This window comes from Nannospalax galili, unplaced genomic scaffold (assembly GCF_000622305.1).
Source record: "Nannospalax galili isolate Female #2095 unplaced genomic scaffold, S.galili_v1.0 scaffold820, whole genome shotgun sequence".
Lineage (NCBI taxonomy): Eukaryota > Metazoa > Chordata > Mammalia > Rodentia > Spalacidae > Nannospalax > Nannospalax galili.
In genome coordinates, this window is record NW_008346549.1 from 945673 (window position 1) to 972900 (window position 27228).

The 27228-nt window shown below is 50.2% G+C and overlaps 1 protein-coding gene across 5 annotated transcripts in view; it reads left to right on the plus strand.

Moving 5' to 3' along the window:
- The window catches only part of Gnb1l (G protein subunit beta 1 like), a 70754-nt gene extending 44779 nt beyond the window's left edge, over positions 1-25975 (plus strand). For 4 of the 5 annotated variants that reach the window (XM_029568279.1, XM_029568280.1, XM_029568278.1 and 1 more), the window contains 5 exons: positions 256-381; positions 6136-6298; positions 10685-10783; positions 14806-15021; positions 25448-25975. In XM_029568279.1, coding sequence (XP_029424139.1) covers positions 256-381; positions 6136-6298; positions 10685-10783; positions 14806-15021; positions 25448-25699 — 856 coding nt within the window. In that variant the 3' untranslated portion in view covers positions 25700-25975. The remainder of the gene's footprint in view (positions 1-255; positions 382-6135; positions 6299-10684; positions 10784-14805; positions 15022-25447) is intronic. The other variant, XM_029568282.1, reaches the window with a different exon arrangement.
- Positions 25976-27228: the final 1253 nt, after the last annotated feature.

Consider the following 27228-nt stretch of genomic DNA (forward strand, 5'->3'; position numbering starts at 1 on the left):
GGATAGAATTGGGGTCTGCTGTTCATTTTTCCAGTAGTATGTTGGGTTACTGTCTGGAAGAGCCTTTATCTATCCTAGCCAACAACTCGACTGAAGGTATAAAAAATATTAAAATAAAAGATATTTTTTAAAAAGTCTTCTCCAGCCAAAGCACCTGCATTCATCAGCTCTGTGTGGGGTCAACCTGGAAATGAGCTCATGATGTCCTCTGACAGTAGCCCCTATCCCTACCTGTGCCCAACTCCTTTCCAACAGGTCTCAGAGTGGCCTGGTGCACATCTGGAGCCTACAGACTCGGAGAGCAGTTGCCACCCTAAATGGCCATGGGGGCCAGAGTGTGACCTGGCTTCAGACACTGCCCCAGGGGCACCAGCTCCTCAGGTGGGTCCTAGCAGCAGAGGGGAGGTTTGCTCTTTGATAGGCCCTTCTGGTTCTTCCTGGCTTCCGGGGCAGAATGGTAGTGACCTGAAGGGGCTGGGGGTATCTGACCAGCTTGACCACAGTTCATGTAGGGTGCAGGGCCAGTTCTGTCTTTGGGGAGGCAGGCAGCTCTGACCTCAGCCAGATGGAATCACCATTTTCCCTGGGACCCTTCAAGTTCTCTGAGGCAGGCCTTGGTAGGTGCTACCTTAGGACTGGTGTGACATCTGAAGTGGTTCCTGCCAGCCCAGCAGGGGAGTAATGGGAGGAATTGGGCTGTGGCTTACAGATGGACAGAGGTGTGCTAAGGAGACAGGAGTAAATGAAACAGGGCTCGGAGATCAAGAACTCAGCATGGAATCAGGTGGGCACAGCAGACCATAGATTGAAAGCTGAGGCTCTCAGAGATGGAGCCCTGGTCATGTGACCCTTCCCTGGGTTGTAACTGTTTATATAAGTGCCAACTTGCTTCTCAGGTAGGTGTAGTGATAAGTGGGTTTCCATGGCCTGGCAGTGTCTCTTGACAGCCACTCTCCTTCCTCCAAGGCTTTGAGTAGCTCTGTGTGTGTGTGTGTGTGTGTGTGTGTGTGTGTGTGTGTGTGTGTGAGAGAGAGAGAGAGAGAGAGAGAGAGAGAGAGAGAGAGAGAGAGAGAGAGAGAGAGAGATGTGTGGGTGAGTATGTGGGTGTGTATGAGAGGGCATGTGTGAGTCGGTGAGTAGGTGCATATATGTGTCTTTTTTCTATTTCTATTCCAATCACCTGGACATTGCTTATCTAGGCTGCTCTAGCTGGAAGGGCACCCTGGGATGGCTGGTCCCTGTGGAGGTGTTCACTGCCCTGGTCTGGGGCTCTACGATGGTTCCTGGTACTGTTGAACTGTCCTGAGGCAGCCTGTGTAGGGTGTGCTGGCTGCTGGTCCTCCTCCTTGTAACTGATGACAAGAGCCTGATGCTTACCCAGCTTGCCTGTGGTGTCAGCAGAGATGGGGCTTCTCACTCAGTGGAGGACCTACATCTGCTGAGGCTACAAAGTCCAGCTTCTGTCATGTTGAACCTTGAGCTGGGCAGCCCACATAGGTCCTGAGGCCAGGACGGCTCTGGTAGTTGACTGAGGCTGTCACTTTCTGGGGGTGATGGTGCCAGGGACACCAAGTAGACCAGGAAGGGACAGATGAGCGAAGACTTCCCTCCTTCCCATGGGGAAAGGAAAGACATGGTAGGGACAAGGAGGTGTGCTGGCAGTTGTCTATGAGCCCTCCAGAACTACCTGGCTGCCAGAGCAGGCTACTGTCCCTGGTCACAGGCCATCTGTCCCAATGGAGACTGCTGCCACCAGTGCAGGAACCTACTAGGCTGCCTCCTATGCAGCCCCTGCCAGCATGGGCTGCTGCCACCTCCTGGGACTTGGCACCCTTCATGTATAGGGCATTGGTAGGTTGTACCTCTGTAGCCCAGAACTCTAGAATAGGCCTCTCCTCCCACTCCAGATTTGGTGCTTGGGACACATGAACCTTGTGAGGTCCAGTACCTGGAGGACAAGGCTCATCCAACCTCTGACAGCTTATAGAGCCATTTCATGTCAATTAACATGGCCCCACTACCTCAAAGATGAATGGCAGGTGACTGAGGAAGGGAGAGGCCCTGGCTCTGTGTCTTTCAGAATCTCCCTGGCCTTTCTTCCTTCCCAGCCAGACTGCCCTCACCCTGTCCTTGGAACAGAGCCTGTGTGCTTTGGGTCTTCTCTTGATGGTCCAATGAATGGCATTTGCAACCAGGGTTGCTTACTCTTCCACTGAGAGTTCAGCCCTCAGGAGCCCCTCCCCACCAGACCCAGACTCTTGTATGGCTTTGATCATAGGCCTAGGACCAAGCCAAGGTGTAGAGGGCAGGAGGTGTAGAGGGCAGCCTGGGGTGGGCGCTTATGTAATCACACTATCATCTCCCAACCAGGATAGTGCAGCAGCAGCCCCTCCTGCAGTTCCCACTGAGGGTCAGGGCTACAGTAGGGGCTGCAGGTGTGGAATGCCCAGGTGCGTTTGTGCTGCACTAGAGACTACAGCCCACCAAAGCTGCCTGGGCTCAGCTGTGTTTGGGACCAGCTTTCGCCAAGAGGCCCTAGAAAGGGCTATGTGCTTTATTATCTAGTGGGGCTGGAGGACCCCCAGCCCTACTTGCACCTGGGCCACAGTAGTTTCACCAGCTAGAATTTCTTTACCTTTGTCATTGTTGAACAACATATTTACAGGAGAGTGGAGAAGTGATTATGTAGACTCTTGAAGCACCTGAGTAACCAATGCCTGGTCAAGAAGGACAGCAATATAGCCCTACCTACCCTGGAGCCAGGGGGCAAACTAAGACTTGTGCTTCTTGATGTGTGTCTTGAAAAAGTATAGGCTTTTTTGTTTTGGTTTGGTTTGGTTTTTTTTTTTGGTGTTTTTGAGACAGGGTCTCCCTGTAGCCCCAGCTGTCCTGGAACTCACTATGTAGACCAGGCTGGCCTTGAACTCACAGAGATCCGCCTGCCTCTACTTCCTGAGGAAAAAGTATAGTTTTTTTTAAAAAAAATATTTTATTTTTATTTTATGTGTATGAGTATATTGCTTGAATGCATATAAGTGTACCCATGTCATGCAATTCCTGTGGAGGTCAAGAAGGCTTCAGATTTCCTTGGAACTGGAGTTACAGACAGATGTTAACTGCCAGGTGGGTACTGGGAATTGAACCTGGGTCCTCTGCAAGAGCAGCCAGTGCTCTTAACAACTGAGCCATCTCTCCAGCCCCGAAAAAGTAGAGTTTTATGTTTTTTTCCTAGCTTAAAAACAAAAACACAAACCAGACTACCAGTGAAGTAATACACACCTGTGGTCCCAGTGTACAGGAAGATGAGCAGGAGGATTGCCATGAGTTTGAGGCTGTTTGGGCTACAAAGTGGGCTTTCTTAATCATCACTAATCTCTGTTTCTCTGTTGGCTTGCTTTTTTCTTGCTGATATAGAGAGTTTTATATTATAGACAGTATCAGTATTCTTCTATTACAGATTATCTCTCCTACAGAAGGTAATTGTGGTAATTGACTCACATTGGCTAGGCCTTCCCCATGTGGTCAGGCTCTGGGTCTTGTGCTGAGATGTGGACACCCTTGTCTAGGTCCAGAGCTCACCATTGCTTCTTTTAGATCCCATAGTTCCTCTGGAACCTGCTACTGGTGTACAGTGTGGGCTCTGTTTTTACACAGCAAAGGTTTGCTGTCCCATCATCCATTTCATTCTCTGCCTCCCATGCCCAGATTCAGCCCTATTGGCATTAGCATCCAAGGTCACAAACAGGAAAAGAAGTGCTATCTGCAGAGTGTGGGCTTCAGCATCCCCTCTGCTCTAGGATCTGTTCTCTAGTCACCATGTCTCATGACCTCAGTATTTCTCAGGTGCCCGGTAAAGTACCCCCAGGTTCAGGGCAAAACTGGGGCCCTGGGTTTGGGGATGAAGCCCAGTGTGGTGACTGCCCCTTTAACCTTGTGGTATTGGAAGTACATGAGTCCCCATGATTCCTTGCAGGTAAGGGCCTGCGTCACTCAGGTGAGAGGTGCCCACTGGGGTCTACTATTGACATTCTAATCTGAAAGTTTTTGAGTGTCATGTCAGCTCTAATAAAGTTTTGGATTTTGGAGCATTTCACATTTCCTATTTCCAAATTAGGGAGGTTAAACTGGCAAAGTTTATGGAACTATTCCAAATTCTGAAAATATCTGAATACTTGTAATCATACACATTTTGAAAGGAGATCCTTAGCCCATACTATTTCCTAGATTCCTCAGATGCAGGTCATAAGGTCAGACCCATACTCAGGAGGAGAGCTAAGCTCTACTTAATAGAAGGGAGGGGGTTCAAGAACATGTGTGCCTATTAAAACCAACACAGACCCTAGGAAGTTCGGGGGACACGCCAATCCTGGGCTAATCATGCCTGGCTTCTCCCACTGCTGTTAGCCTCTAGCAGTGACTTCTGCCTGCAGCAGTTGTGTTCCCATGGGACTCTTTCCCTTTTTCCTCCTTTCTCTCCTATTGGTGGAATCTTGCTTTAATGGGACCTGAGGAACCTGTGAGGAAGAGGTGTCCTGCTTCCCCATTCACTTATAAGGGCTCAGAGATTTCCTCTAACACTACCAATATGCATTTCTAAGACTGTCCTAGCTTCATGGCTGAAAGACCTTATATTTCTTTTCTTTTCTTTTCTTTTTTTTTTTTTTTTTTTTTTTTTTTTTTTTTTTTTTTTTTTTGTTAAGTGCTTCTTACTTTCCAACACTGCAAGATACTCAAACCCCATCTTGGTTTTCCCTTTTACTCCAGCCCTAGAATCAACATTTCTTCAGAAATGTGCAACCTGGCTGTTGTGCTCAGCCACAAACCAGGTGGCTCATGGCTTCTGGGTGCCATCCAGGGGGGTTGAAGAGAAACATCTGGGCCCATACTGCCTGTACTGCCACACTTATCTATATTCAACCCTGTGTCCTATCTGCACATGTATGGCCACATAAGTGTTTACACTGACCTCTGGGTTATGACACAACCCACATCCCTGTCTGCTCTCTGGCTTCTTTGACACAGCTCTTTGGGAAGGAAGAAGACTCCCCATATCCTATTGGCTCCTGTGTTTGCTCCACTGGTAGACATGCTCAGAGGCAGCAGAACCACTGCCTGTGAGAATCTCGACACCTCCTGAGCCAGTTTCTGCAGATGTGTATCTTTACACATCTTACAGTCAGCACTTCTCCATGTGTCTCAGGTCAGCTTCTCTCTGTACTTCCCACCACTGCCCCAGTGTAGCTTGTCATCCACATACTCATAATGCAGTCCCTCCCAGGCACTTGGCTCCTGCTCAGCTGGCTGGGAACTGTTTTCAGTGTTCACAGTGACAGTCACTCTGTGTCTATGGATCTGTGGGTTTGGTGCAGCACAATCATATGCCAATTTCCTCAGGGCCACATGAAGCAGCCTATCATCCCACAGAGCCCAGAACTAGCTCCTGTGGTCAGTTCTCTCATGGCTCTCCATCTCCGTGTTCATGCCTTTTCTAGAATGTCACAGGAGTGGAGTCATACACTGTAGAACCTTCGGATCTGGCTTTCACTTAGCAAATCATGGCTAAGCTTCCTTCAGGCTGTTGCATGTGTCAGCAGTCGGTACCTTCCCTTGCTGACTGGTGCCGTGTGGCATAGCGTGCTTGGCTGTTCTTCTGTTGAAGGGCAGCTGGGTTGTTTCCAGCTTGGCCGATGACACAGAGGACTGTTGTCAACATTCTTGTGTGGCATTTTGAGTGAATGTAGGCCTCAAATACTCTGAAAGAAACTTGAGTGGGACTTCTGGGTCATAAAGACAGCTCACAGAGAGAAGGAAGGAGTACTGAGTGTGCTTTAGTGGCACAAGAGCAACAGGAGGCCTGAGGAAGGCAGGTCATAGGCACGTGCCTCAGTGTCCATGTCCTCAGTCTACTATATGCCCTGGCCTCAGTGCCTTGGATGCCAGCTCAGCTCTGAACATTGAGGAAGAAACCATCCTCAGTGAGACCTCCAACCTGGATGATACAAAGCTCAAGCTCACCTGGCTATCCTCCAGGAAGGTGGCCATCTTTGGCCTTGAGGTGTTATGGACCAGATGCCAATCCAGGTGGGAGCACGTATGTTCACAAGGCCTCACAGACCCCTCCACTTGCTCCATCAGCCAGGGCCGGGACCTACAACTGTGCCTGTGGGACATAGCAGAGGGCAGGAACACCATCATGGACTCTGTTCAGCTGGAGAATGTGGGCTTCTGCAGAGGCTCTATCCTGGCAGGGGGACAGCCACGCTGGATGCTTGCTGTGCCAGGGAAGGGCAGTGATGAGGTAAGGATCAGCCCTCTCAAACTCCCTTCTTCACACATTACTGGCACTGGGTTTGGCACACTTGTCTCCCTCCTAGTAAGGAGAACCCAGTCCTGCCACAGGCCTCTTGTTGCTGGACATAGGTCTATGGCTTATGCATTTCACTGCAGCTCCAGAGGCCTGTGCACAGCCAATCTGCCTCAGCTGGTCATTTGTGAGGTCCTGTCTGTCTAGAGCAGTGGCGAGAATCAGGAAAGGCTCAGGCGGGGCCTTGGTACCCAACACAGTACTTTTCTTAGAGGAGGGCTACTCAGGGCTATAAGTGTCCAGGCCTAAGGCCACTAGTATAGTGTCAGAGAAAACTGCTTAGGCCCTCAGGAGACTAAGAGTGGAGCCTAAAGAATACTTGGCTGCCTGTGGGGAGTGGTAGGTGAGAGAACTAGGCCCTGATGAGCTTAGAGGGGCAGGATATCAGGGTGGCCATCACAGTTCCAGGGAGACAGGTAAGTAGCACTGTACCCAGAAGAGGGTTCCAGGGGAGCAGGGAGGTTACTGTGAAGTGGTGACAAGTGACCAGAGGTGTGACTAGAGGGTTTGGTGACTGGTAACCATGCCTCAAGGACAGAGGAAGTAGAGTCCACCAAGGAAAGGACGTGGGAGGGGGGTGGGGAAGAAGCTAGGGCAGAGAACACAGAGCAGGAGGGTAGAGCTCCTTGCTGCAGGGAGGTAGAGATGGACTAGGGTGGCAAGTGGCAGAAAGTATACCTGATAGTTGCTCCCAGGTCTGAAGGTAGAAGAGCAAGGGGAGAGGGCTCTCACCCACGGCCCTGTCCTCTATAGGCTCATAGTCCTCCACAGCCGGCAGCACTAGGAAGCAGCTCCTTCTGGTGCTGGCAGATCAGGCCTGTGCACTGGGCTAGGCTTGGCCCCCACCCAAGAAAAGTCATTTTGTCTCCAAGAAGATCTAGTTCATAAATAATGAGATAGTAACAGGCATTTATTTGTTCATGATTGCATTTAAATCACCAATTAGGAGCTACACATACTTTTCTTGCCAGTTTGCCAAAAACCTGTTAAAAGTTTTATTAATGTGAGAGATGGGGGAGCTGCTTCCTCCTGTACAGCAGGGCAGGCGGTGCCGGCACATCTCAAGCCACAGACACACAAGATGCCATCCTTAACATTGAGGGAGCTCAGCCCTGAGGGTTGTGCTGCTGGCTGCCCTCCATCAGCCACCCCAGGTCACTGATCAGTGCATGGTCTCCCTCCCTGGAGAGCACAGGTCCCTGTGCAGTTCTTTTTTGGGGGTGGGGGGTGGGGTTGTAGGGTTTGTTGGGGTTTTTTGTTTGTTTGTTTGTTTGTTTTGAGACAGGGTCTCCCTGTAACCCTAGCTGGCCTGGAACTCACAGAGATCTGCCTACTTCTGCCTTCCGAGTACTGGGATTAAAGGCATATGCCACTATGCCTGGCTACCTGTGCAGTTTTAACCAGTTTCCTGGCCCTGGCCCTCAATGCAGGTGGCATTATATTTTCAAAAACAATTTTATTGCATTTATTTATGTATTTATGTATTTATTTATTGTGTGTGTGTTTGTGTGTGTGTATGTGTACAACTTGTATGAATCAGTTCTCTCTCTTCACTGTGTAGGGCTTGGGGATTGAACTCAGGTTATCAGCCTTGGTGTCAAGTGCCTTTACCCACTGAGCCATCTTGTCAGCCTGGCATTGCATTTTTAGAAGCCATCCTGATGACTTTGTACTTCCTGGACAAATGGTTGTTTTCCAGTCAACCTGGAATCTGCCTAAATTGGGCCCTGGAAGAACACTGCTGGCCTGGGCCCAGACAATGCCTGGGAGCATGCTCCCGCCCCTCTCGCCTGTCTGGGTGGCCACACTTGCCCAAACCTAGCATTTTTCCCTCTGGAAACAAAAGTTTCATTTGAGTGTCAGATGGAAGGCTCTAGTGTCTGTAGGAGGCTCTGAGCACAGGGAGGCCAGGAGTTCCTCCTCCAGTCCCCAGATGCCTGGGGAACCAGGCTGGGTGAAGTGGCCCCCAGCCCTGACCTGGGCTCCTGCTTTGCCGGTGTAGGATGGTCACTGTGCTCTCCATGGGCTACTAGACAGACCTGAAGAGCCCTTTCAAGGCTCCTTCCACCCAGCCTCTCTCTACTGCCACAATGGGGTTTTCCTGAGCTCTCAGGTGGGGACAGTCCGTGTTTTTGCCTGTGGACTGTGCAGATTGTGTCTGATTTATGCCTTCTCATGCTGCTACATAATATGCCCCCTCCCACCAGGAATGTGCGTGTGTGGAGTGCAGCTTTCCTGCCCTCTGTGTTTGGGTTGGAGCTCAGTCCTGGTCTGCTGACTGCTCACTACTGGCCATGTCTTGTACTCAGAGCTCAGTACACAGTTGTGATGGTTGATCCTTTAGGAAGAAGGCCTGGAATAGGTTAGTTCGCTCTTACAGAAAGAAGAGGGTCCTGGTGCTGCTGCCTGACACCATCTCCTGGCTATCTGAATTTCTCTGGGCTCAGTGCTGCTGAGTCACGGTTTTGAGATACCTTTTTTCCTGTTCTTTTTCTTTCTGCCAGAGCTTCTGGAGCAGTTTGCTTCATAGGAGACCTGAGTGTCCAGGGGCTCCTCCGCACCTCTTCTTACCTCCAGACTTGCTCTTGGCTAGCTTTAGAATTCAGGCTTTGTTCTCCTGTCCCCAAGTTTGCAGCCTTTCCCACTCTCATTCAGCCTTCAGAAACCATCTGCATCTTCCTGTGCCGTGGCTCCTTCCTAATTTTGTACCCTCTCCTGTTGCTTTGGTTCATATCATTATGTCACTGTATTGGTGTCTCTGCTGATTCTTCCATCAGGCTGGCAGTACACCAAGGCCCTCAATTTCTGGAAGTCCCTCTGTAGATGTACATGCATATGTGAGTACACATGTATGTTTGTGTACATGTTGTATGCATGTGTGCATGCATGTAAAGGCAGGAGCTCTAAGTCTTACCTTCTGCAACAGATGGGACAGAGAGCTGTGAGCCATTCCTGGTGTCCAACCTGGCCATTTAGAGGCACAATCACTGTGGGTGCCCCAGCGAGTGTGCCCTACCAGACAGTACTCTTGCTCCATCATCTATCAGAAGTGGGCATATCAGCAAGACTTTGACTGAAGGACCAGGGTGTGTGCCTGGCTCTTTGCACCTCCTGGAAGCTGCCTTGGGCCCAGCCCCACAGGACTCAGGTGGTTGATGTAGAATCATCACTGTGACTGTGGCAGAGTAGGTAGTATGTACCAATCATGCCTCTTGGCATAGATTGGTAAGGGCAACACAGCTGTTACCTGTCCAAGCTCTGCCTTGTTAGACATTTTCTCCAGCGTGACCCACATTCTTGGTGTATGTTGGCTAATTGATACCCCCAGCCTCTAAAAATGCCTGTATACAGACCAGGGCATGCTAGGCATGTTGGTTTTCTGTCAAGTGGTTGTATATCAGTGCTCTTGCCATGTTGTCACAGAGAGCTGCTCTTGCTGATACCAAGAGAAGGTCAGGACTCCAGACCCCTTCAGTTCCCAGTGTCTTCTGGGTAGACAGAAGATAGAGGAGCATCTTGCTTGCATGTCTTGTGGGGACATTCTGCTCCATTTCACACACAAGAGCGATGTCTAATCTTCCCAAATGCATGAGGGCATCTAGCACCTTAGTAGATATAGGACATCTGGGGACCCAATCCAGTCTTCTCTTTGTGGCTTGGCCATTTCCTAAGGATAGTGCTATTCAGCAGACAGGTAGCCCACTCAGATTGACAAGCCAACATGGCAGACTTGTCCATGTGGGCCACAAGGCCCATCTCCAAGTTCAGGCACAGAAGGGCCTGATATCTGGATAGGCAAGGCAGGCAGGCACCTGAGTACTGGGAAGCCAAGATTCAGTGGAGCTGGCCTTGACTCTGGACAATTCATTTCCTAAGTGGGTGGTGGGTCCCAGGCCTTCTACACAAGGCTTTGCATCATTTCACGTGTCTGAGATTGTTCAAAGAGGGTTCTGTGTAAATCCTACCTAGGACTACAAGAGACAAGCAGAGGAGGGAGAGTGACTGGATTATACAGGACCCAGCGAGACAGGCCTGCTTTGCCTAGATGGCAAAATGGAGAAAGGCCTGAGGTAGCTCCTTGCTAGTGAGAGACTGGTCACTCAGGAATGATGGGAGTATTTGTTTCGCAAGGACTACAGCAGCATCCAAGCCCTCTAGCCTGTGCAAACTAATTAGGAGGCTCTGTGCTCAGGTTCCTGCGGGGAGGGGAGCAGACAGAAACTTGTAGCAGCCTTGGCTAATCGCCTTAAACGTCTCTTGTTTGTATAGCAGAGACTCGACTTGGCATCAGCCCAAATCAGCTTGTTTTCTCACTGTCAGGTTCAGATTCTGGAGATGCCATCCAAGACGTCAGTGTGCACCCTGAAGCCGGAGGCAGATGCCAAGCCAGGCATGCCCATGTGCCTGGGGCTGTGGCAGGTAAGGCAGCGTGCGCCAGCCACACCCGCCAGCCCTGAGTCATGCCCCATTCAGGGTTGGATTTGTTGTCAGACCAGTGGGCACTACCCTCAGAGAACCTATGCCTGCTGTCCTCTGCAGTCCACAGCCGCCTAGACCTCTGCTTCCCCTGGGCTGTTGCTACAGCTTAGAAGGAGTTCCATTATTACTTGGCCAAGAAACCAGGTGTCGGTACCCATCCTCCACAGGCCCTGGCAGGCTCACCCTACAGGTGCCTTGAGAATGGTGGCTGTGAGGAGGGTAGAGGTCAGCTGTGGGGCCTGCTCCCAGGAGAATGCACACCCTCCCCTCAGCACCCCAGTCCTGGGCCCTGCTGAGGCTGAGGGAAGTGCTGACAAACATCAGCCAGCCTTCATGGATGGACCTCACTGTGCTGAGCATTCATTTTGGCACTTCTTTACCTCTCAGAGGTCCCCGGAGCACCCACAGCAGGAGTGGGTTTAACACGATGACTTTCCCTACCACCATTCCAGAAAGGTCTTACCTGCAGCCATTTCCTTTTTTCTTGACTGTTGTTTCTGTTGAAGGGTCTGGAGGTATCTCCTTAGGGTTCCTACAGAAACTAGGACCCAGGTAGGCATCAAAGCCTGAGGTTTGGGGGGATTACCCCCACAGAGGCCCAACTCTTCTCAAGGTGAGGCCCTTCTCTGGCTACACCTCCAGGTCAGCAGAGGCTCAGCATCTTTCCCTTCCTAGGCTACTTGTATCTACTGTGTTCATCTGCAAAGAATCCCAGAAGCCTCAGCCCAGCATCATCTCGAGTATATACAGCAGTGGGCAGGTGACAGGGTAGTGTCCATGTGGAAGGCATTCTTGACCCCTAGTTCTTATAGGGGATTCCTGCCTTGTGACTTGCTGCCTCTTTGAACTCTTCTAAGAGCTGTATGAGATGGACTTGTCTACTTTGAAAGTGCCTGTGTGCCCCACAAAAAACATGGGAAGGGCACCCCTGTACCTGCCCCAGGATTCTGTCTGTCTACATGGCAGAAGGATGTGTGGCCCACCCTGTGATTGACTTTCCCTGAATTCCTTGACTGAGAGGGTGAAATTGGATTTGGGGGTCTTCAATAAGCTGATCCTAGGGTGCTGTCTCTGCTGTGCAGCTTACTGCAGAAAAGCCTGAGGGAGACAAGGCAGGGCGTCTGAGATGAAGCTTCTGGAGATGGGAGGTTTGCAGCTTGACTCAGAGACACAGCCTAGTTTTTGGCCTAAGTGTGTCCATATGGGACTTGCCAAGAGTTTCCAGGCACTTCCTGGGAAGATAAAGGCACCCTCCCTCATCCTACCTCCTAACCCTACCCCCGCCAAAGTATCACAGGAAATGACCATGATGCACGCAGGTCCTGGCACAGGCACCTTGTGGTTGTACCCACTCCTGTTCTGCTCCCTGGGAAGTGTGGGTCATTGCACAATCATGTAAAAATTCCATCAGAAAAATGTGTAGAAAGGGATGTACAAACTTGTTAAGGTAATTAATATAGTTGACAGAAGGACAAATCACAGTTTTGTTGGAGATATGGATCCAACATGACTCTCTTAGCTGCAAAAAGCCTCTAGATGTAGGAATGCTCCTTTTTTTCTCCTCAAGCTGGAAAGCTTCAGATATGAACTCACTAATCTTGGTGTGGCAAGGTGTTCTGACCTGATTTTTTCCTGAGACTCAGGTTCATCTTTAGTTTGCTCCTCAAAGTAGCTGACTACATTGTTATAGTAGTTATTGCAGGTCAGGTCAGGCTGTAAATCAGGCCTGAGCCAGCATCCTCAATACCCACCCTCAGAGTAGGCTCCCTGTCTGAGTCTCAGGGCCTCTCCAGTGGAGTTGTAGTGCATAGAATTAGGGCTCTTATAGGCCCCTGGCCTGCTGTCATCCCTTAGGCTATACTTCAAAGGGTAGGAGAGGCTGCAGAGTCAATCCTTGAAGGCTCTGGTGAGGGCAGGGGAACTGCTAAAGAGAGCAAGGCAGGGTGACTTCAGATCCTCAGCCCTGCAGCATCAAGGGTATGACCACCAGAGGCCTCCTGGCCTCAAGAGTACCGTCCAGGCTGTGGTGCCTGTGGCTGGAAGGCTACAGGGACCAGGGTAGATGCAACAGAGAGAAGCGGTCTGGTGCTGGGCTATGGTGTGACAGGCCAGGGTTGAAAACCCAGATGAATCTTCTAGGTTAGTCTAACTCCTGTTCTGGCCACCCTATGGTACCGTAACAGAGAGGTCTTCATGTTAGCTTCTGAATGACCCATGTTGCTCAGAACTCAGGAGTCATAGGCTTCATGCATGCTGGTTTAGCTGATGGTTTCCCTGTCTGGAAAAAAAAAAAAGGAAAGCAGGCCCAGGAGGAGAGGTAGCATAGCCAGAGCTATGGGGTTTGGAGTAGGTATTCACAGAGTACTGCTTGGGAGTGGATCCAAGTGGCCTGAGGCAATTCTCCTGAGTTATCTTCTGGGGCCATGCTGTGGCTGATAGTAAGAGTGGCAGGGACTGGTATGCTTTCATGGTTGAGGTACAGAGAGTTCTGGGGTTCTCCCACGTGGCACTGTTCCTGCCCTGGCCCAACTCATGGCTGCTTGCACAGGTAGCCTATCTGGAGGGGCTTAGCAGCTCAGAGCATGGATCTGCACAAACCACTTCCAAGCAGATGACCTGAGAAACACCAGCAAGGAGCTCATCCCTGTGACAAAATCCAGGAATAGTGTGGCAGCCCATCCAGAGCCACTTTAGAGCCCAGGCAGAACCAGCATGCCAGGCATTGGATTGACATACCAGGCACTGGATCAGTATGCCATGCACTGGGCACACTCAGATGCGGAACAGCCTGGCCTCTTGGGATTGTGGTCAAAGGACACAGAGTGGGCTCTGATCTTAAGGGAGAACGACTCCAGGTGATGCTAGCGATGAATCGCCCAGTAAGACAGGCAGCTTCATGCCTCCTCCCAGGAGCCTCATTCCTTTTATATTGTAGGTATAAATTTGAATTATTACGACACAGTTTATAAGCCATTTCTGGGGACATGCAGAGGCTACCTCTTTACCAGCTCTGTTCTTAGCAGATTCACTGAGCCTGTGGACAAGCCTGGTAACAATATCCTCCTATCCTTGCTATGGCCATCCCTCTAGATGCTGGTCTGTAGTGGACCATGTCCACCTACCCCAGGCTCACAACACACCACACCCCCAGGAGTAGCCTGTCTTGACCCAGAGAGCCCTGGTCCTTGTGCTGTTTGTTAGATGCATGCCCTGAGCCTCCAGCTAGCTCAGGCCTCCTTGCTCAGCCATGTGGAGTTTCTCTTGGGCTGCTGTGCAGTGTGGGGACTGATGGCATGTCCCTGAGGGTGACTTGGAATCCTGCAGCGCTCTTCTTCTGTAGTTGTTTCAGAGGCTAAATAAACGAGCGTCTGCCCAGGGCGCAGAGCCCTCTGACCCTCACCCTCATCCATCACGATAGCGAGGGCCTCCTGAGCACCACTCACACCAAGCTTCTAAGGGCGGGGGCTTCCGCAGCTACATTGACAAAGCCCAGAAAGTCCATTTTTCACTGAGATGGAGCTTGCCATTTTCCTGCCTGGTGGTTCTAGACAGGTGACTAGCTTTAGTAAGGACTGGCTTCAAGCCTCAGACCTAGGGAAGAAGAAGAAGGATACGTCCCTAGCAGGCCCAGTTAGAGGCCAGTGGCTGCCATATCATCTCTACCCCACCCCCTGCTTTGGACAAGATCCAGTGTAGATGGAAAGCCGTGACTGTGTGAGGCCTGGGAGCTCAATTAGATTGTTCTGGACTATGCCCTTCAGGTCCTCAGGTACTGAGCAGCCCTGCCATCCCCATAAGAGGTGTGTGGGAGGTGCTAGGATATACATGGAAAGCACAGGAACTGCTCTCTGGCTGGACCACCCCCCTTCTGGGCATGGCAGAAGAGATAACTGTCCCTACAAGTCCCAAAACTCAGTGGAGGCAGGGCCCTTCCAGAGCTGACCACTCTGCTATTCCTACAGGCTAACTCCAGTCCCCGCCCCCTCCTTCTGGCTGGCTATGAGGATGGATCAGTAGCCCTGTGGGACATCTTGGAGCGGAAGGTGTGCAGCCGCATCGCCTGCCACGAGGAACCTGTCATGGGCCTTGACTTCGATTCTCAGAAGGCCAAGGGCGTCTCAGGCTCCGCAGGGAAGGCACTGGCTGTCTGGAGCCTGGACGGGCTGCAGTCCCTGCAGGTCAGTGCACAGGCTTGGGCTCATTTATCCTGCTCTGCACTAACAGTCTGATAGGCCGAAACAATATTTAGGCATGAAGAGGAGCGGCCGCAGTTCCCTAACTAATTAATCACTCAGAGGCTGTACAAGAGGAAGGGTGCGTGGGCGTGGGCCACCATTCACATGGTTTGGGTTTCTCCTGGACCTCAGGTTAACAGCCGTCACGTCTTGTCCATCTAGAAAAAAGCACGTAGCATCCAGCCAGATCCAAACCCCTTTGTGAAAACTCAGAGGAATTTGGTCAGTAAGGAACTGATTAATCAAAGAAAGAAAGAAAAAAACACTGATGGAAAGCCCTGCAGAGCCACAGCCTAGTGTCAGTCTGCAAACTGGTCCTAGGGAGGTGGCTGTTCATAGGCAGCAGGAAAGCCTGCCCAGACACACAGTGAGGCACTGGCTAAGCAGGGGCTGCTGGAGATACCACCCGCCCCCATTGTCTCGTGGATCATCCCTGATGGTATGGTTTCAGTATTGCCTGTCCAGGCCTGGGCCTATGGCACCAGAGTACAGGACAGGGCCCAGCCTGCTCATTTGTCCATTTGGGATGGAGGGATTATGTTGAATTAGGGTATGAGATGTGTCTAGGACTTGTTTTGGTGCAAGCCTGGCAGACTACAGACCACAAAGCCCTCAGAGGAGAGCCTGGGTATACACTGACTCTGGAGGAAAGCAGCCAGTTATCAGGAGCCTGGGAAGACAGACTTGGCCAACCAGTGGAAACTTCAGAAACAGTCCTGTGGAAACAGGTTTGGCAGGGTGGCTCTATGTCCTATGGTATATCCAGTGTCCACAGCCCAGCTCCCAGCCTCACTAGAATTGGCCCAGAGCACCAAGGACTGAGCTGGGACCTATGTTAGTCATTCTCTGAGGGCATAGTGGTCCAGGCTGCCCCTACCCAACAGGAGGCTTCAGAGGGCTCACAGTCCAGCTCAGGCCTTGCAGTTGGGGATGCCACTCAGCTTGGGCACATCAGGACCAGGCCTGAGAGTTCCTGAAGCATGGGTAGGGAATGCCAGGGCTGGGTTGGTGTGGGTGGCACCCAGGGCCCTGAGAATAAATGAAGCCCAGGGTATAAATGAAGACCTCATCTTGAGTCCATTCTGGGAGAGGGACCAAGTAAGGACAGTGAAGGTCAAGGAGAAGGCCTAGACCAGAGGGAGACTGACATGGAGAAGAACTAGAGAGGTACCCAACAAAGATGGCACATGCTGGTTTGGGCACAGTGACTGTAGCTGTGTAGAGGCTGACCCAGGAGTACCCTACTAGGGAACAGAGACAATATGGATGATCTGGCCTCCCCACCAGAGGTACCCAGTGAAGGGAAGATGGGCAGTGGGGCCTGCTACTAAGTCAGGAACACAGCCATACCTCTCCTCTGAGCATTAACTATCCATGAAGGTCCAGCTATGCTGGGCAGACAGTGGATTCAGAGTAAAACCCTCCTGGCTGTCCGTTCATCTCTCCTTTCATCTGTGTCCAGGAGGCCCATGGATGCCCTGCTCTGAAGGGAAGGGCTTCTAGTACTTCTATCTGCAGGAGACCCTCTAAGCCCTCAGAACCATGGCCTGCATGTGAGCAGGTGGGAAAGCCACAGTGCTTAGACCACTAGGTCTATATATCCTGAGCCTCTACCTCACTCAGATTCTGAGCCCTTCGGGTAGGCTTGAGAGGTCTCCTTCACATACTCCCTCCGCCTATGGAACCTGGTTAAGGGCAGCAGCAGCACCCTATGGGGTCCAGAGTCCGTCCCCTCTGTGGCCTGACTCTCATCAACATGAATGCAGAGGGCTGACACCCAAGCAGCTGTGCAGCTTTTACCCAGGCCTCCTGTGCTCTGCACCCGGGAAGGAGCCCTTCCAGCCCAGATCTGCTTGGGCTCTCCCAGCATGTTTGGGAAACAGCTGCTGGAACTTAAGGCTTAATTTATGAGCATGTTCCAGTCCAGAGATGAACTTTTACTCTATTAATGAATTGAAAAGTTAAAGCAGAAGGGGAACTAGGAACTGCAGCCTGGAAGTGGTTGGGGTGAGGTAGGCAGGGCCCAGCTCAGCAGTGCACATCAAAGGAGGTGGGGAGCCCCAGCCCCCTGCTGAGCTTGCCTTGCTGCTGGGAGGGTGAGGATGACTCATGGGTCTGGTGAAGGCCCAGTGCTTCTTCACCTAGAGTCAAGTCTAGTGCTGCTGGCCCTAGAGACCCTGGATATCTTGGTTCTATAAAGTCTAGTCCTCTGGGATGGAGGAACCTGGTGATTTGCCAAGGCAAGCCATCTGAGATCATTCTTAACACCTGAGAACGAGTGATGCAGCCTCCAGTCCATGGCAGCCTCACTCATGCCACAGTACTACAACATGGCTGCTGTCTTGACCCAAGAGCTACATGGGCACAGACGTGCCTTCCTTATGTCCTGCTGAAACCTCTGAGGATCCCAAATCAATCTCCCAGGCACACGGGGAACAGAGCCCCAGCTGAGGCTCCCACAGCCAAGCATGGGTAATCAGAACCAGATGGTGCCGAGCTGCACATTCTTGGCACCTGAGGTCATGGGCTGTAAGAGCCACTGGTGGCCAGAGATCCTCCTGGAGGGTCCTGGGCCCAAGCCGGGACTCAACCAAGGAGGGGCTGCAGCTATGACCAGTAGGCTGCCTGCTCAGGACAGTGCCTGGGGAGCTTCAGGGACACTTGGAGCCCATGCCTGCCTCCCTGAGGTGTCTCTGCTGTGAGCCATCAGGTTTGGGCCTGGGCTTTTGTCAGATACAGGTGGTACACAGGCCCTGCTCCTTCCTCCCACACAGGGTAGGGCCCATAGCCTTGAAGCAGGGACTGATTTACAGCTAGTAGTATTTTCGGTCTTTAAGTAATAATGAGACTCCCCCACTCCAGAGCCCTGGGCCAGAGCAGCCTGCTGCTCTCCCCATGTTGGGCTCAGCCAGCATTCCTGCCTTGTGTCCATCTGCAGTCCTGGCTGTGCTGTGGTCATGGCCTCTACTCCTGGCCCAGTTCTGCCAAAGGCTTCCATTTAAATGGCAGCAGCAGAACTACCTGGGGAGCTTGCTAGAAGATGGCAGGTCCAGCTCTCTGCACACCAAGAGTTCTCATGCATACCACAGCAGAACATGAGGTTTGCTGTGGGACCATGGGTACAGTACACCCCGCTGTCCATATCTGAGGCACACAGGAGCACAGGGCCCTGGCACTTTCCCTGCATCCCTGCAGGGCCTGGCAAGTCCTCCTCTTCTCCAGGAGCACAGCCCATAGGATGGGCCCTGGTCCTGGTTCTCTCATCATTTCTCAGCAGCTGGACTGTCTTTCCCTTAATGCTATACAGGTTTCTGGGTGTAGATGGGATGGGTGTGGACTGACTCCTGACCCAGAGGGCCCTGGTTTTCAGCACCAGGCCCCTCTCAGGTGAAGAGCTGGTGAGGAGGCAGGAAAAAGCCAACATGAGGCTGCCCTCTACTGTGCACACCCCCTCTGCCTCTGGGGGTAGGGCATCCTGGACTGAGCTGGGCAAGGAGGCTGCATTTGCCACTGGGTCGTGACAGGCTCTCCTTAGGCAATGTCCCTCCATTCCTGTCGGGGACAAACTAGATCATGAGCGGGTGCTGAGTTTTGCATCTCTCCTACTGACATCAGTTTTCTTTTTTCTTACTTTTATTTTATTTGTATGTGTGTGTGCAGGTGCACATGTTTGTGCATGCCTGGGAAGGCCAGAGTTTGACATCAAGTATCTTCATCAATCACTCTCCACTCTTTAGTTTTGGAGACAGTCTCTCATTGAATCTGGAGATCACCAATTCACCTAGACTGATTGACCAGCAGTCCCTAGGGATCCTTCTGTATCTACCACCCTAGTGGTGGGATCACAGGCACACACCACCACACTGGGCTTTTGTGTAGGTGCTGGGGATCCAGACCCAAGTCCCTGTACTTGCACAGCAAGCCATCTCCTCAGTCCTGATTCTTCTTGAATCAGCTAATTTAGTAAACTGAATGGTTTTCCCCTTACAATCAAAACAACCAAAGAAAGCCTGAGACGGTATGTGTGCCTGTAGGCCCAGCTACTCCCAAAGCTGAGGCAAGATCACTGTAGCCTAGAATTTCAAGACCAGTCTGGACAACAGAGTGAGACCACCATCGCAAAAAAAGAATAACCTGAAAATAACCCATACACTGGGGCTGGAGAGATGGCTCAGCAGTTAAGAACACTGGTTGTTCTTACAGAAGACCCAGGTTCGAATCCCGGTACCTACATCGCAGCTAACAACTGTCTGTAACTCCAGTTCCAGAGATCCAGCAGCCTCTTCTGTCCTCCACAGGCATTGCACGACACGGGTGCACTTAACCTACATGCAGGCAATACATGCATACACATAAAAATAATAAATAAAAATATATATATAAGCCGGGTGTGGTGACACACACCTTTAATCCCAGCACTCGGGAGGCAGAGGCAGGCGGATCTCTGAGTTCGAGGCCAGCCTGGTCTACATAGTGAGTTCCAGGACAGCTGGGGCTACAGGGAGACCCTGTCTCAAAAAGACAAAAAAATCTCTCTATATATATCTATATATAGATATATATATAAATAACCCATACCCCATGTGTTGTCTTCTCCCCTGTTGGGCTTGGTCGTCTAGGCTGTAGACTCCCCAATACCTGCCCTTTTTATCAGAGTTCTGGTGTGGAGAGGGCCAGGAGCCCCAGAAGTAGCTCCTGCTTCCCTGATGGATGGCCAAGTCTGAGCAGGAAGAATCCACTTTGTTGCTGTTTTACTGCAGGCCCGAGGGTCCAAGGCCTGAGCCCAAGGGCCTCTTGTATGCTAGGCAAGCATTCTGAGCTGGACTTGAGTGCAGGAGTTGTATTCTTCTAGGCTTTTGACTGTAAGTGTGAAAATCTTCAATGTATTTGTCTGATGACCAATTCATAGTTGTTGGTAATGGGTATGTCAGTGTTGGCTGTGTTCCTTTCAGTGCTTGTTCCTTAAAAGCGTTTCTCTAGCTTACCATTTCTTTCTCTCCCTTCTTCCTGTTTTTGGGTACATCCAGTCCCTTCTACATGAGTTGGCCGTGCTACCTGTCAGCTCCTAGCCTTCCTGTGCCTGTGTGTTCCAGTGGGATGACCCTGTAGCTGGCTTCTACACTGCCCACCACATTTCATCCTCCTCACTTCTAGGTGAACCCTGTTTTTCTTTGTTCTGCCTGTTGAGCTGAGCTGAGCTGATTAGAGTATTTTTATGTTCCAAATGTTTGATTCCCCCACCCTGCACCTCAGTTATCTTCTAGTTTTCAAATTCTAACTTAATTACATTGTGGTCAGAGAACAAGGTCTGAATGATTTCAGTTCTTTGAAATGCAGAGGGCCTGTCCAGTTTGCATAAGTATTCCACATGTGCTTGAACAGAAAGTGCCTCTCTCTAGATGCACAGCTGCACACACAGCGCTGGATCAGGCACACTTGTATGTTTAGTCAAGGCCCTGTGGTGCAGGGGAGACTTATGTGGCCTTTCTCCTTCTGCTTTCCCCAGGTCCCTTCTTTCTTACTTTATGTATTTGAAAGCTAGCTCAGGAACATGCAAGTAGAGAGTAATAATCTTCCTAGTTAATTTTCTTCAGTCACCTCCTGGAAAGGAAGTCTTTCACCAACCATTAATTACGGCTTAGACCAAATTTCCTTTGGTTGCTCATTCCTCTTATGGATTTTAGGTTTTTAAATCCTTCTTGGTCCTTCAAGATGTAGATGTGTCTCTTGTGGATCTAGTTCTTGCTCTACAGGTTACCTTTTTTCTTTTTACTTTTCCTTTCTTTTTTCCGGGGAGGTGGGGACAGTCTCATGTAGCCCAGGTTGACCTCAGTCTCATTATGTAGGCAAGGCCATCCTTCAGTTCTTTGGTGTGATCTCTTAGTGGTCAATATGGTGGCTTCTGACTATGGGCGAGTAGGTACCTGGTGCCCGTACTCTGGAAAGGCCACTGTGAGGCCCACAGGCCTGGATTCTGCTTCCATGCGCTGTTAACATGTCAACCCTCAGCCTAAACATCTTCCATGGTGGGTCTGCCCCAAAGCCTCTACTTTCTTTGGTTTGTCCTTTGCACAGTCTGTCTTTTCTGTCCTTCTACCTTCTGCCTATCTTTACCTCTGTATATTTGAAAGCTATCTCTTGCGGATGGCACATAGTTCTATCTTGCTTTTTGACCCTTTCTGACAATTACTGGCTTCTAATTGGAGCTTTTAGTCTATTTGTATTTAGTGTACTGATTGATAGATTGGGGCCACATGCATGGTCACCTCTGTCTCTGGCCCTCTGGTGCTTTCCTGAGTTCCTCTATGTTAATCCAATGCAGCTGTGCCCATGGAATGGCGAGTATGTCCTCAGACACTCACTGTTAAGCATTCTTAGCAGTGTCAGACATCATAAAGCATCCCCTGACTTCTGCACAGGTCACCCCCTTACCATGTTAGTTTTGCTTTTTTAAAAAAAAAACTTATTATTTTTGTTTTATGTGTATGAGTGTGTCATGCAATGCCTGTGGAGTCAGAAGAAGCCATTGGATTCCCCTGGAACTAGAGTTACAGATGATTGTTAGCCACCATGTAGGTGCTGGGAATCAAACCTGGGTCTGCAAGAGCAGCCAGTGCTCTTAACTCCTGAGCCATCTCTCCAGCCCCTAGTTTTGCTTTAAATAATCAGTTTTTTTTTTTTTAAACTTAGGAAATTAGGCATAGTGGCGCATGCCTTTAATTCCAGCACTGAGGAAGCAGAGGCAAGCTGATTTCTGTGAGGTTTAGGCTAGTCTTGTCTATATAGCGAGTTCCAGGCCAACCAGTGCTACATAGTCTAGGGCCCCTATCTCAAAAAATAAAAGAAAACAAACAAAAGAAACCCAAAAATCAAAAAAGTTATGAGAAACCTAAAAACACAGTATTATTTAAAGATTTCTCTTTTTTTTTTCTTTTTGAGACAGGGTTTCCCTGTAGCCCCAGCTGGATTAGAACCAGGCTGGCCTCAAACTCAAGGAGATCAGTCTGCCTCTGTCTCCCAAGTGCTGGGATTAAAGGCATACACCACCACACCTAGCCCCAAAAGATTTCTTTTTATTTATGTGAATATATGTGTCTGTGTGTATGTATACTGTGTATGTGGGTGCCAGAAGCCAGAAGAGGGCGTTGGATCCCCTGGAGCTAGAGTTATAGGAGGTTGTGAGCTTCCATGTGGGTGCTGGGAACCAAACTTGGGTCCTCTGGAAGAGCAGCCAGCATTCTTAACCTCTGAGCCATCTTTCCAGCCCCCCAAACACAGTATTTATATTTACTACCAGTCATCACTGCTGGTGTTCTTCCTGTAGATCCAAGTCATGCCCCTATAGCCAGAAGATGATCCTTGAACACCTCTTACAGTACAGTTCTGCAGACAAAAAACCCCAACTGCTTAGTCTCTGTTTATACAGAGAAGGTATTTATGTATTTATTTCTCCTTCCTTTTTTTTTTTTTTTTTTGGTCTTTTTGAGACAGGGTCTCCCTGTAGCCCCAGCTGGCCTGGAACTCACTATATAGACCAGGCAGGCCTTGAACTCACAGAGATCCACCTGCCTTTGCTTCCTGAGTGCTGGGATTAAAGGCATGTGCCACCATGCCAGGCGCTTTTTTTAAAAGTTTTTTTGTTTTCTACATTATTTTGTGTGTCTAGTAATTTTCTTTTGTGTGCTGGACATTGTAAATGATGCATAATGGAGACCCTGAATTCTATCATTTTGTCCTGAAGGGCATCTGCCTGTTTTCTAGCACTGGATTTAGTTGTTGGCTGTTCTTTTTGAATTTGTGTGGGCTTGCCTTCTTGCTATGTCAGGGCACGTTTATGGAAGTCATTCCCAGGTGCCTTAATTGTGGTAGAATTAAACTCCCAAGCCCCTGTCCCCTATAGACCTTGCCAGAGCCTGGCTTCTCGCTTTGTTAGTATGTCTAGGGCAGGCCTGGCTCTGAGGTAGGGTCATTATTCCTGAGACCAGAGACCCTTCTGGTGGCTTGTGCAGTCTTTGGTTCTCACTGTTGACCTTGAGTACCTCTTCCATTTAGCTGTGCCAGCACCACAGTCACTCTCTGGTAAACCTGTCACCTGCTGTGAGCATACACAGCCTACCCCTTAATCCAGGACTCCTGGGGAACCCACATCTACTCCTCAGGCACCCCCAAACATCCTAGCTCCCTCCATTCCACCACCTTATCCTCATAATCTTGGCTCTCTAGCTGCCCCATATTTTGACCTGTTTAACATGGCTACTATTTCTTGGCTGGATTTTGTCCTCAAGCAGAGAATGCCAGTGTCCCTCCTCTACCTTCCAGCCAGGACCTGTCATTAGTTACCTTGCGTGTTTTGTTCACCTTCATGGTTGCCTCCAGTAAGCTGACTAGTCAGGCACCAGGTACTCTGTTATAGCCACCTTCCTGTCCTTGCTTTATGAAGGATGAGCCTACTTATTTGCTGAACACAGCCACAACTCTTCAGTGTGAACTGTATTTAGGGCAAATACCAGGAAACTAAGGCACCTCCTTTCAGGTAGGAGAAGAGAAGGAAATTTGCCATTATTTGCGGTGAGAGGTCAGATCATCTCTCAGACACAAGACTGACTCTTGTGTCTTTGACCCCACATGAGAAGCCATGAGCAAGTCAAGTGCACTTAGCCCACATCCGTCTTTCCCGTCACCCGCCCATGTTTCTGTTAGTTACATAACCGGTTCTTTAGCCATAATCCCCATGTTTTAGGCCTAATCCTGTAGGTAAGTAGATTCAGTGCTGTCTGCCAGACCATTTACTCTCGTTCTCCAGCTATCTCCCACAAGACTGGAGTTAATCTTCTCGCTCTTCCACAAGGGCTTTGGGAGCAATACTCATTCAGTTCTTACATGTTCAAAAACGTCTGTCTTCTGTTTTCACAGTTGAGTGACAGTTTGGCTGGATATAAAATTCTTGAGCCACACTCCTCTTTCTGCCTGTATGAGTATCACTCTACTGTGTGCTGGCAAAGATGGAGCTCTGGAACCTTCTACAAACAGCCTCTACTGATCCCTCATCTTCCATGTGATCTTTTTTGCCTGGCTGTCAGAAGGTTTTTATTCATTGTTAAGCCTAATAATTTGACTAGAGCATATCTTACTACTGACTGATTGCACAGCGTTTCTTTGGACTTAGATCATAAAACTTCAATTTCAAGAAGTTAAAATTGCTTTTCTAAATCAGTGAATCCTGCCTCTGCTCTTACTCTCCTGTGTTCTTGCTGGACCATTTTAATTCTGTTTTCCTCTCAGTTTGCTTATTTTTTAATACAGGCAACAAGGGCTGTGACCTAGATGGATAGCTCTACGTTGATATCTACATTTCAGGGCTAGCACACCCTGTTGCATTTTAGTTTTTGAGTGTTTTCCTGCATGTATGTATGTGCACCATGTGCATGGCTGGCACCAGAAGAAGGTGTCAGATCTCCTGGAACTGGAGTGGCAGACGGTTGTTTGTGAGCTGCTACTTAGGTGCTGGGAACTAAACCGAGGACCTCTACAGGAGCAGCCAGTGTTCTTACCTACTGAGCCATCTCTCCAGACCCTCATTTTTAAACCTTTCTTTCCTCCACATTAATTCAAGATCTCCTGCTATTTATTTTTCCTACTTCTTTCCTCTTTCCTGTGTTACCTCTGTAGAAATGGGACTTTGCCAGTAAGAGGTGATGTGGTCCTACTAGGAGGTACTGAGGCATAGGGGCCCCACCCTCATGACCTCATATAACCCTAATTAAGAAATACTATCAACGGATTAACTTGAGAATTAAGTTTCTGACTGAACTTGAGGGACCCATCGAAGCCACAGTACCTCGTCCTCTCTGCCAGTTTCCACCCTTGGCAGATCTCCAAGCCCTCCCAGATTTCAAGATCTCACTAGTGTTGCTGTAGACCAAGTTTGTGTTTCTCGTTCTCTGTAGCTTTGTGGTGGTGGAGGGTCTTCCAGGAGAAACAGTGACTTTATGAGGTTGTCAAAACAGAAACATTGCCTTTCTCTGGGTGTTCCAGTACAGTCCATCCTCTGGTTGAAATCTTAGGACCTAGGCTCTTCCTACAGCCTGGGGTTTCCTGTCTGCTGGTCTGAGGGCCACCTGCTAGTGAAGGCTGGAGTTGTCAGAGCAGGCTCAGGGGAGGGGTGCAGCAGGGCCTCGCACATTCTTAGGGGAGGCTGAAATCTCTGCTGTACCCAACGGATTGGGGAGAAAGCCAATTGGACATGAGTGTGTGGCTGTCACAGGTGGTTCCAGCTGCAGGGTGAGGAGGTTGATGGGGGTACTGTGGCCAAGGACCTCAGTAGACCCAATTCTGCCTAACTCTTCTCCTTGTGCCCCCTGCCTTGCAGATGTACAGCACTCATGAACTCACCAATCCTGGAATTGCTGAGGTGGCCATCAGACCAGACCGCAAGATCCTAGCCACAGCAGGCTGGGACCATCGCATCCGTATATTTCACTGGCGGACAATGAAGCCACTGGCCGTTCTGACCTTCCACAGCTCTTCTGTGCACTGTGTGGCCTTTGCTGCTGATGGCCTGCTGGCTGCAGGATCCAAGGACCAGCGTATCAGCCTCTGGTCACTCTACCCATGCTTGTGACTTGGTCACAAAAGACTGCCATCTTACTCCAGCCTTGGCCAAGACCTGTGGAAGGTCTTTGTGGGCCTCTGAGGACTACAAAGTGTGGCCAAAGAATTGTGGATTCCTCACTTTCTTCATAAGCTTCTCTGCTCCTTTTATGGCCTGTTGTCCAGATGACAGTGACCCTGATGACAGACACCTGGCACCTGTGCTTGGTGAGAGGCTTGGCTTGGACTTGGCAGTGTGGCCAGCCTGAGTGTATTTGACAATAAATTTCCCATTGCTAACCTGAAAGCTTGAGGTGGGAACTGCCCAAGGAGATATCCCTGGGTCCCCCCACTTAAAGTCAGAGCATTCAGATCCCCTGGACAGGCTCATCATCAGCCTCACTTTTAAGTAAGGGTCTCTGGATGCAGGTACCCAGGACTGGACCTTAGGAGGCTATAGATGCTAACAGTGGCTACCTGCTAACATCCCCCTGGCTCCTTGCACCAGAAATGTTCAGGAACTCCTGACACCCAGGAATGAGACCAGGATCAGGAAAGAATGTAACTGGGCTCCCTAAGAGGCAGGAAAGGGCTCCTGGGGGTGACCAAGGTGGTTGAGGCAAGAGGAACTTGTGGGATACAGAGAAAAGCCAGATGTAAGACTAGAAAAGGAGGCACCACTCTACCAGACAAGGTGACAGGCCATCTCCCAGGGAACCTGCAGGAGGCATAGGGTACCAGGTGAGACAGGCCACGGGCCAGGGCCCTCTGAGGTACCCTGGGCACAAGCACAACCAGGTAGTATATGGAACAACGAGACTCTTAAGTATTAGGAGTGACTGCCCAGAGCCACTTCTAGCATGTGGAAGACTTGATGAGTATCCTCTAAGGTGGGTGTTAACTGGGAAGGGACAAGACTGTGAAGGTGAGGGTACAGCCTATGGACAGGTCCCTAAGGATTGGAGACCTCAAAGTTCCCTGTTCTTCATTGCTGGAAAAGCCTCCCCGCCCCAAGAGCTGGAGAGGCCCCAGGTGGTACCCTGCCAAGTGCTGCTGACTCCTGGGACCGCCCCCCCCCTTCCCTCAGGGCCACTAGTCCATAACTAGACTACATCTAGTTTGCTGAGGCTGGGGTGCTGGGTGTGTCTGTGCTTGGGGCACATGTGACAGGGGAGGTGAGGAATGTGTGATCCAGGTGAGATCTGTGCAGCAAGGGTTGGGGCTTGGTGTCATGGTTCCAGGGCCTCCCAACCCACCTACAGTAGGTCTCACATGACAAATCCCCATCCTTCCCATCTTCCAGCCACTGGATCCCTTCCTCTTCTGTAGACCAAGGCAGCAAGGCCAGCTTTCTGCCTCTGTTTAATCAACTTGTCACTGACCTAGTCAACTGAGCCCCTTCTGGCCCTGGTATGATCTGAATGGTCTGGTTAAAGGAAGGTACAGGAAAAGTGGAGAGCCCAGTCTGAGTGGTAGAGGGTACCCCAGGTTCTTATCTCTACTGAGGCCACCAGGGTGCACCATCGTGGTCCCTAGGCTGCACCCTGGGTGGTTCAGCCT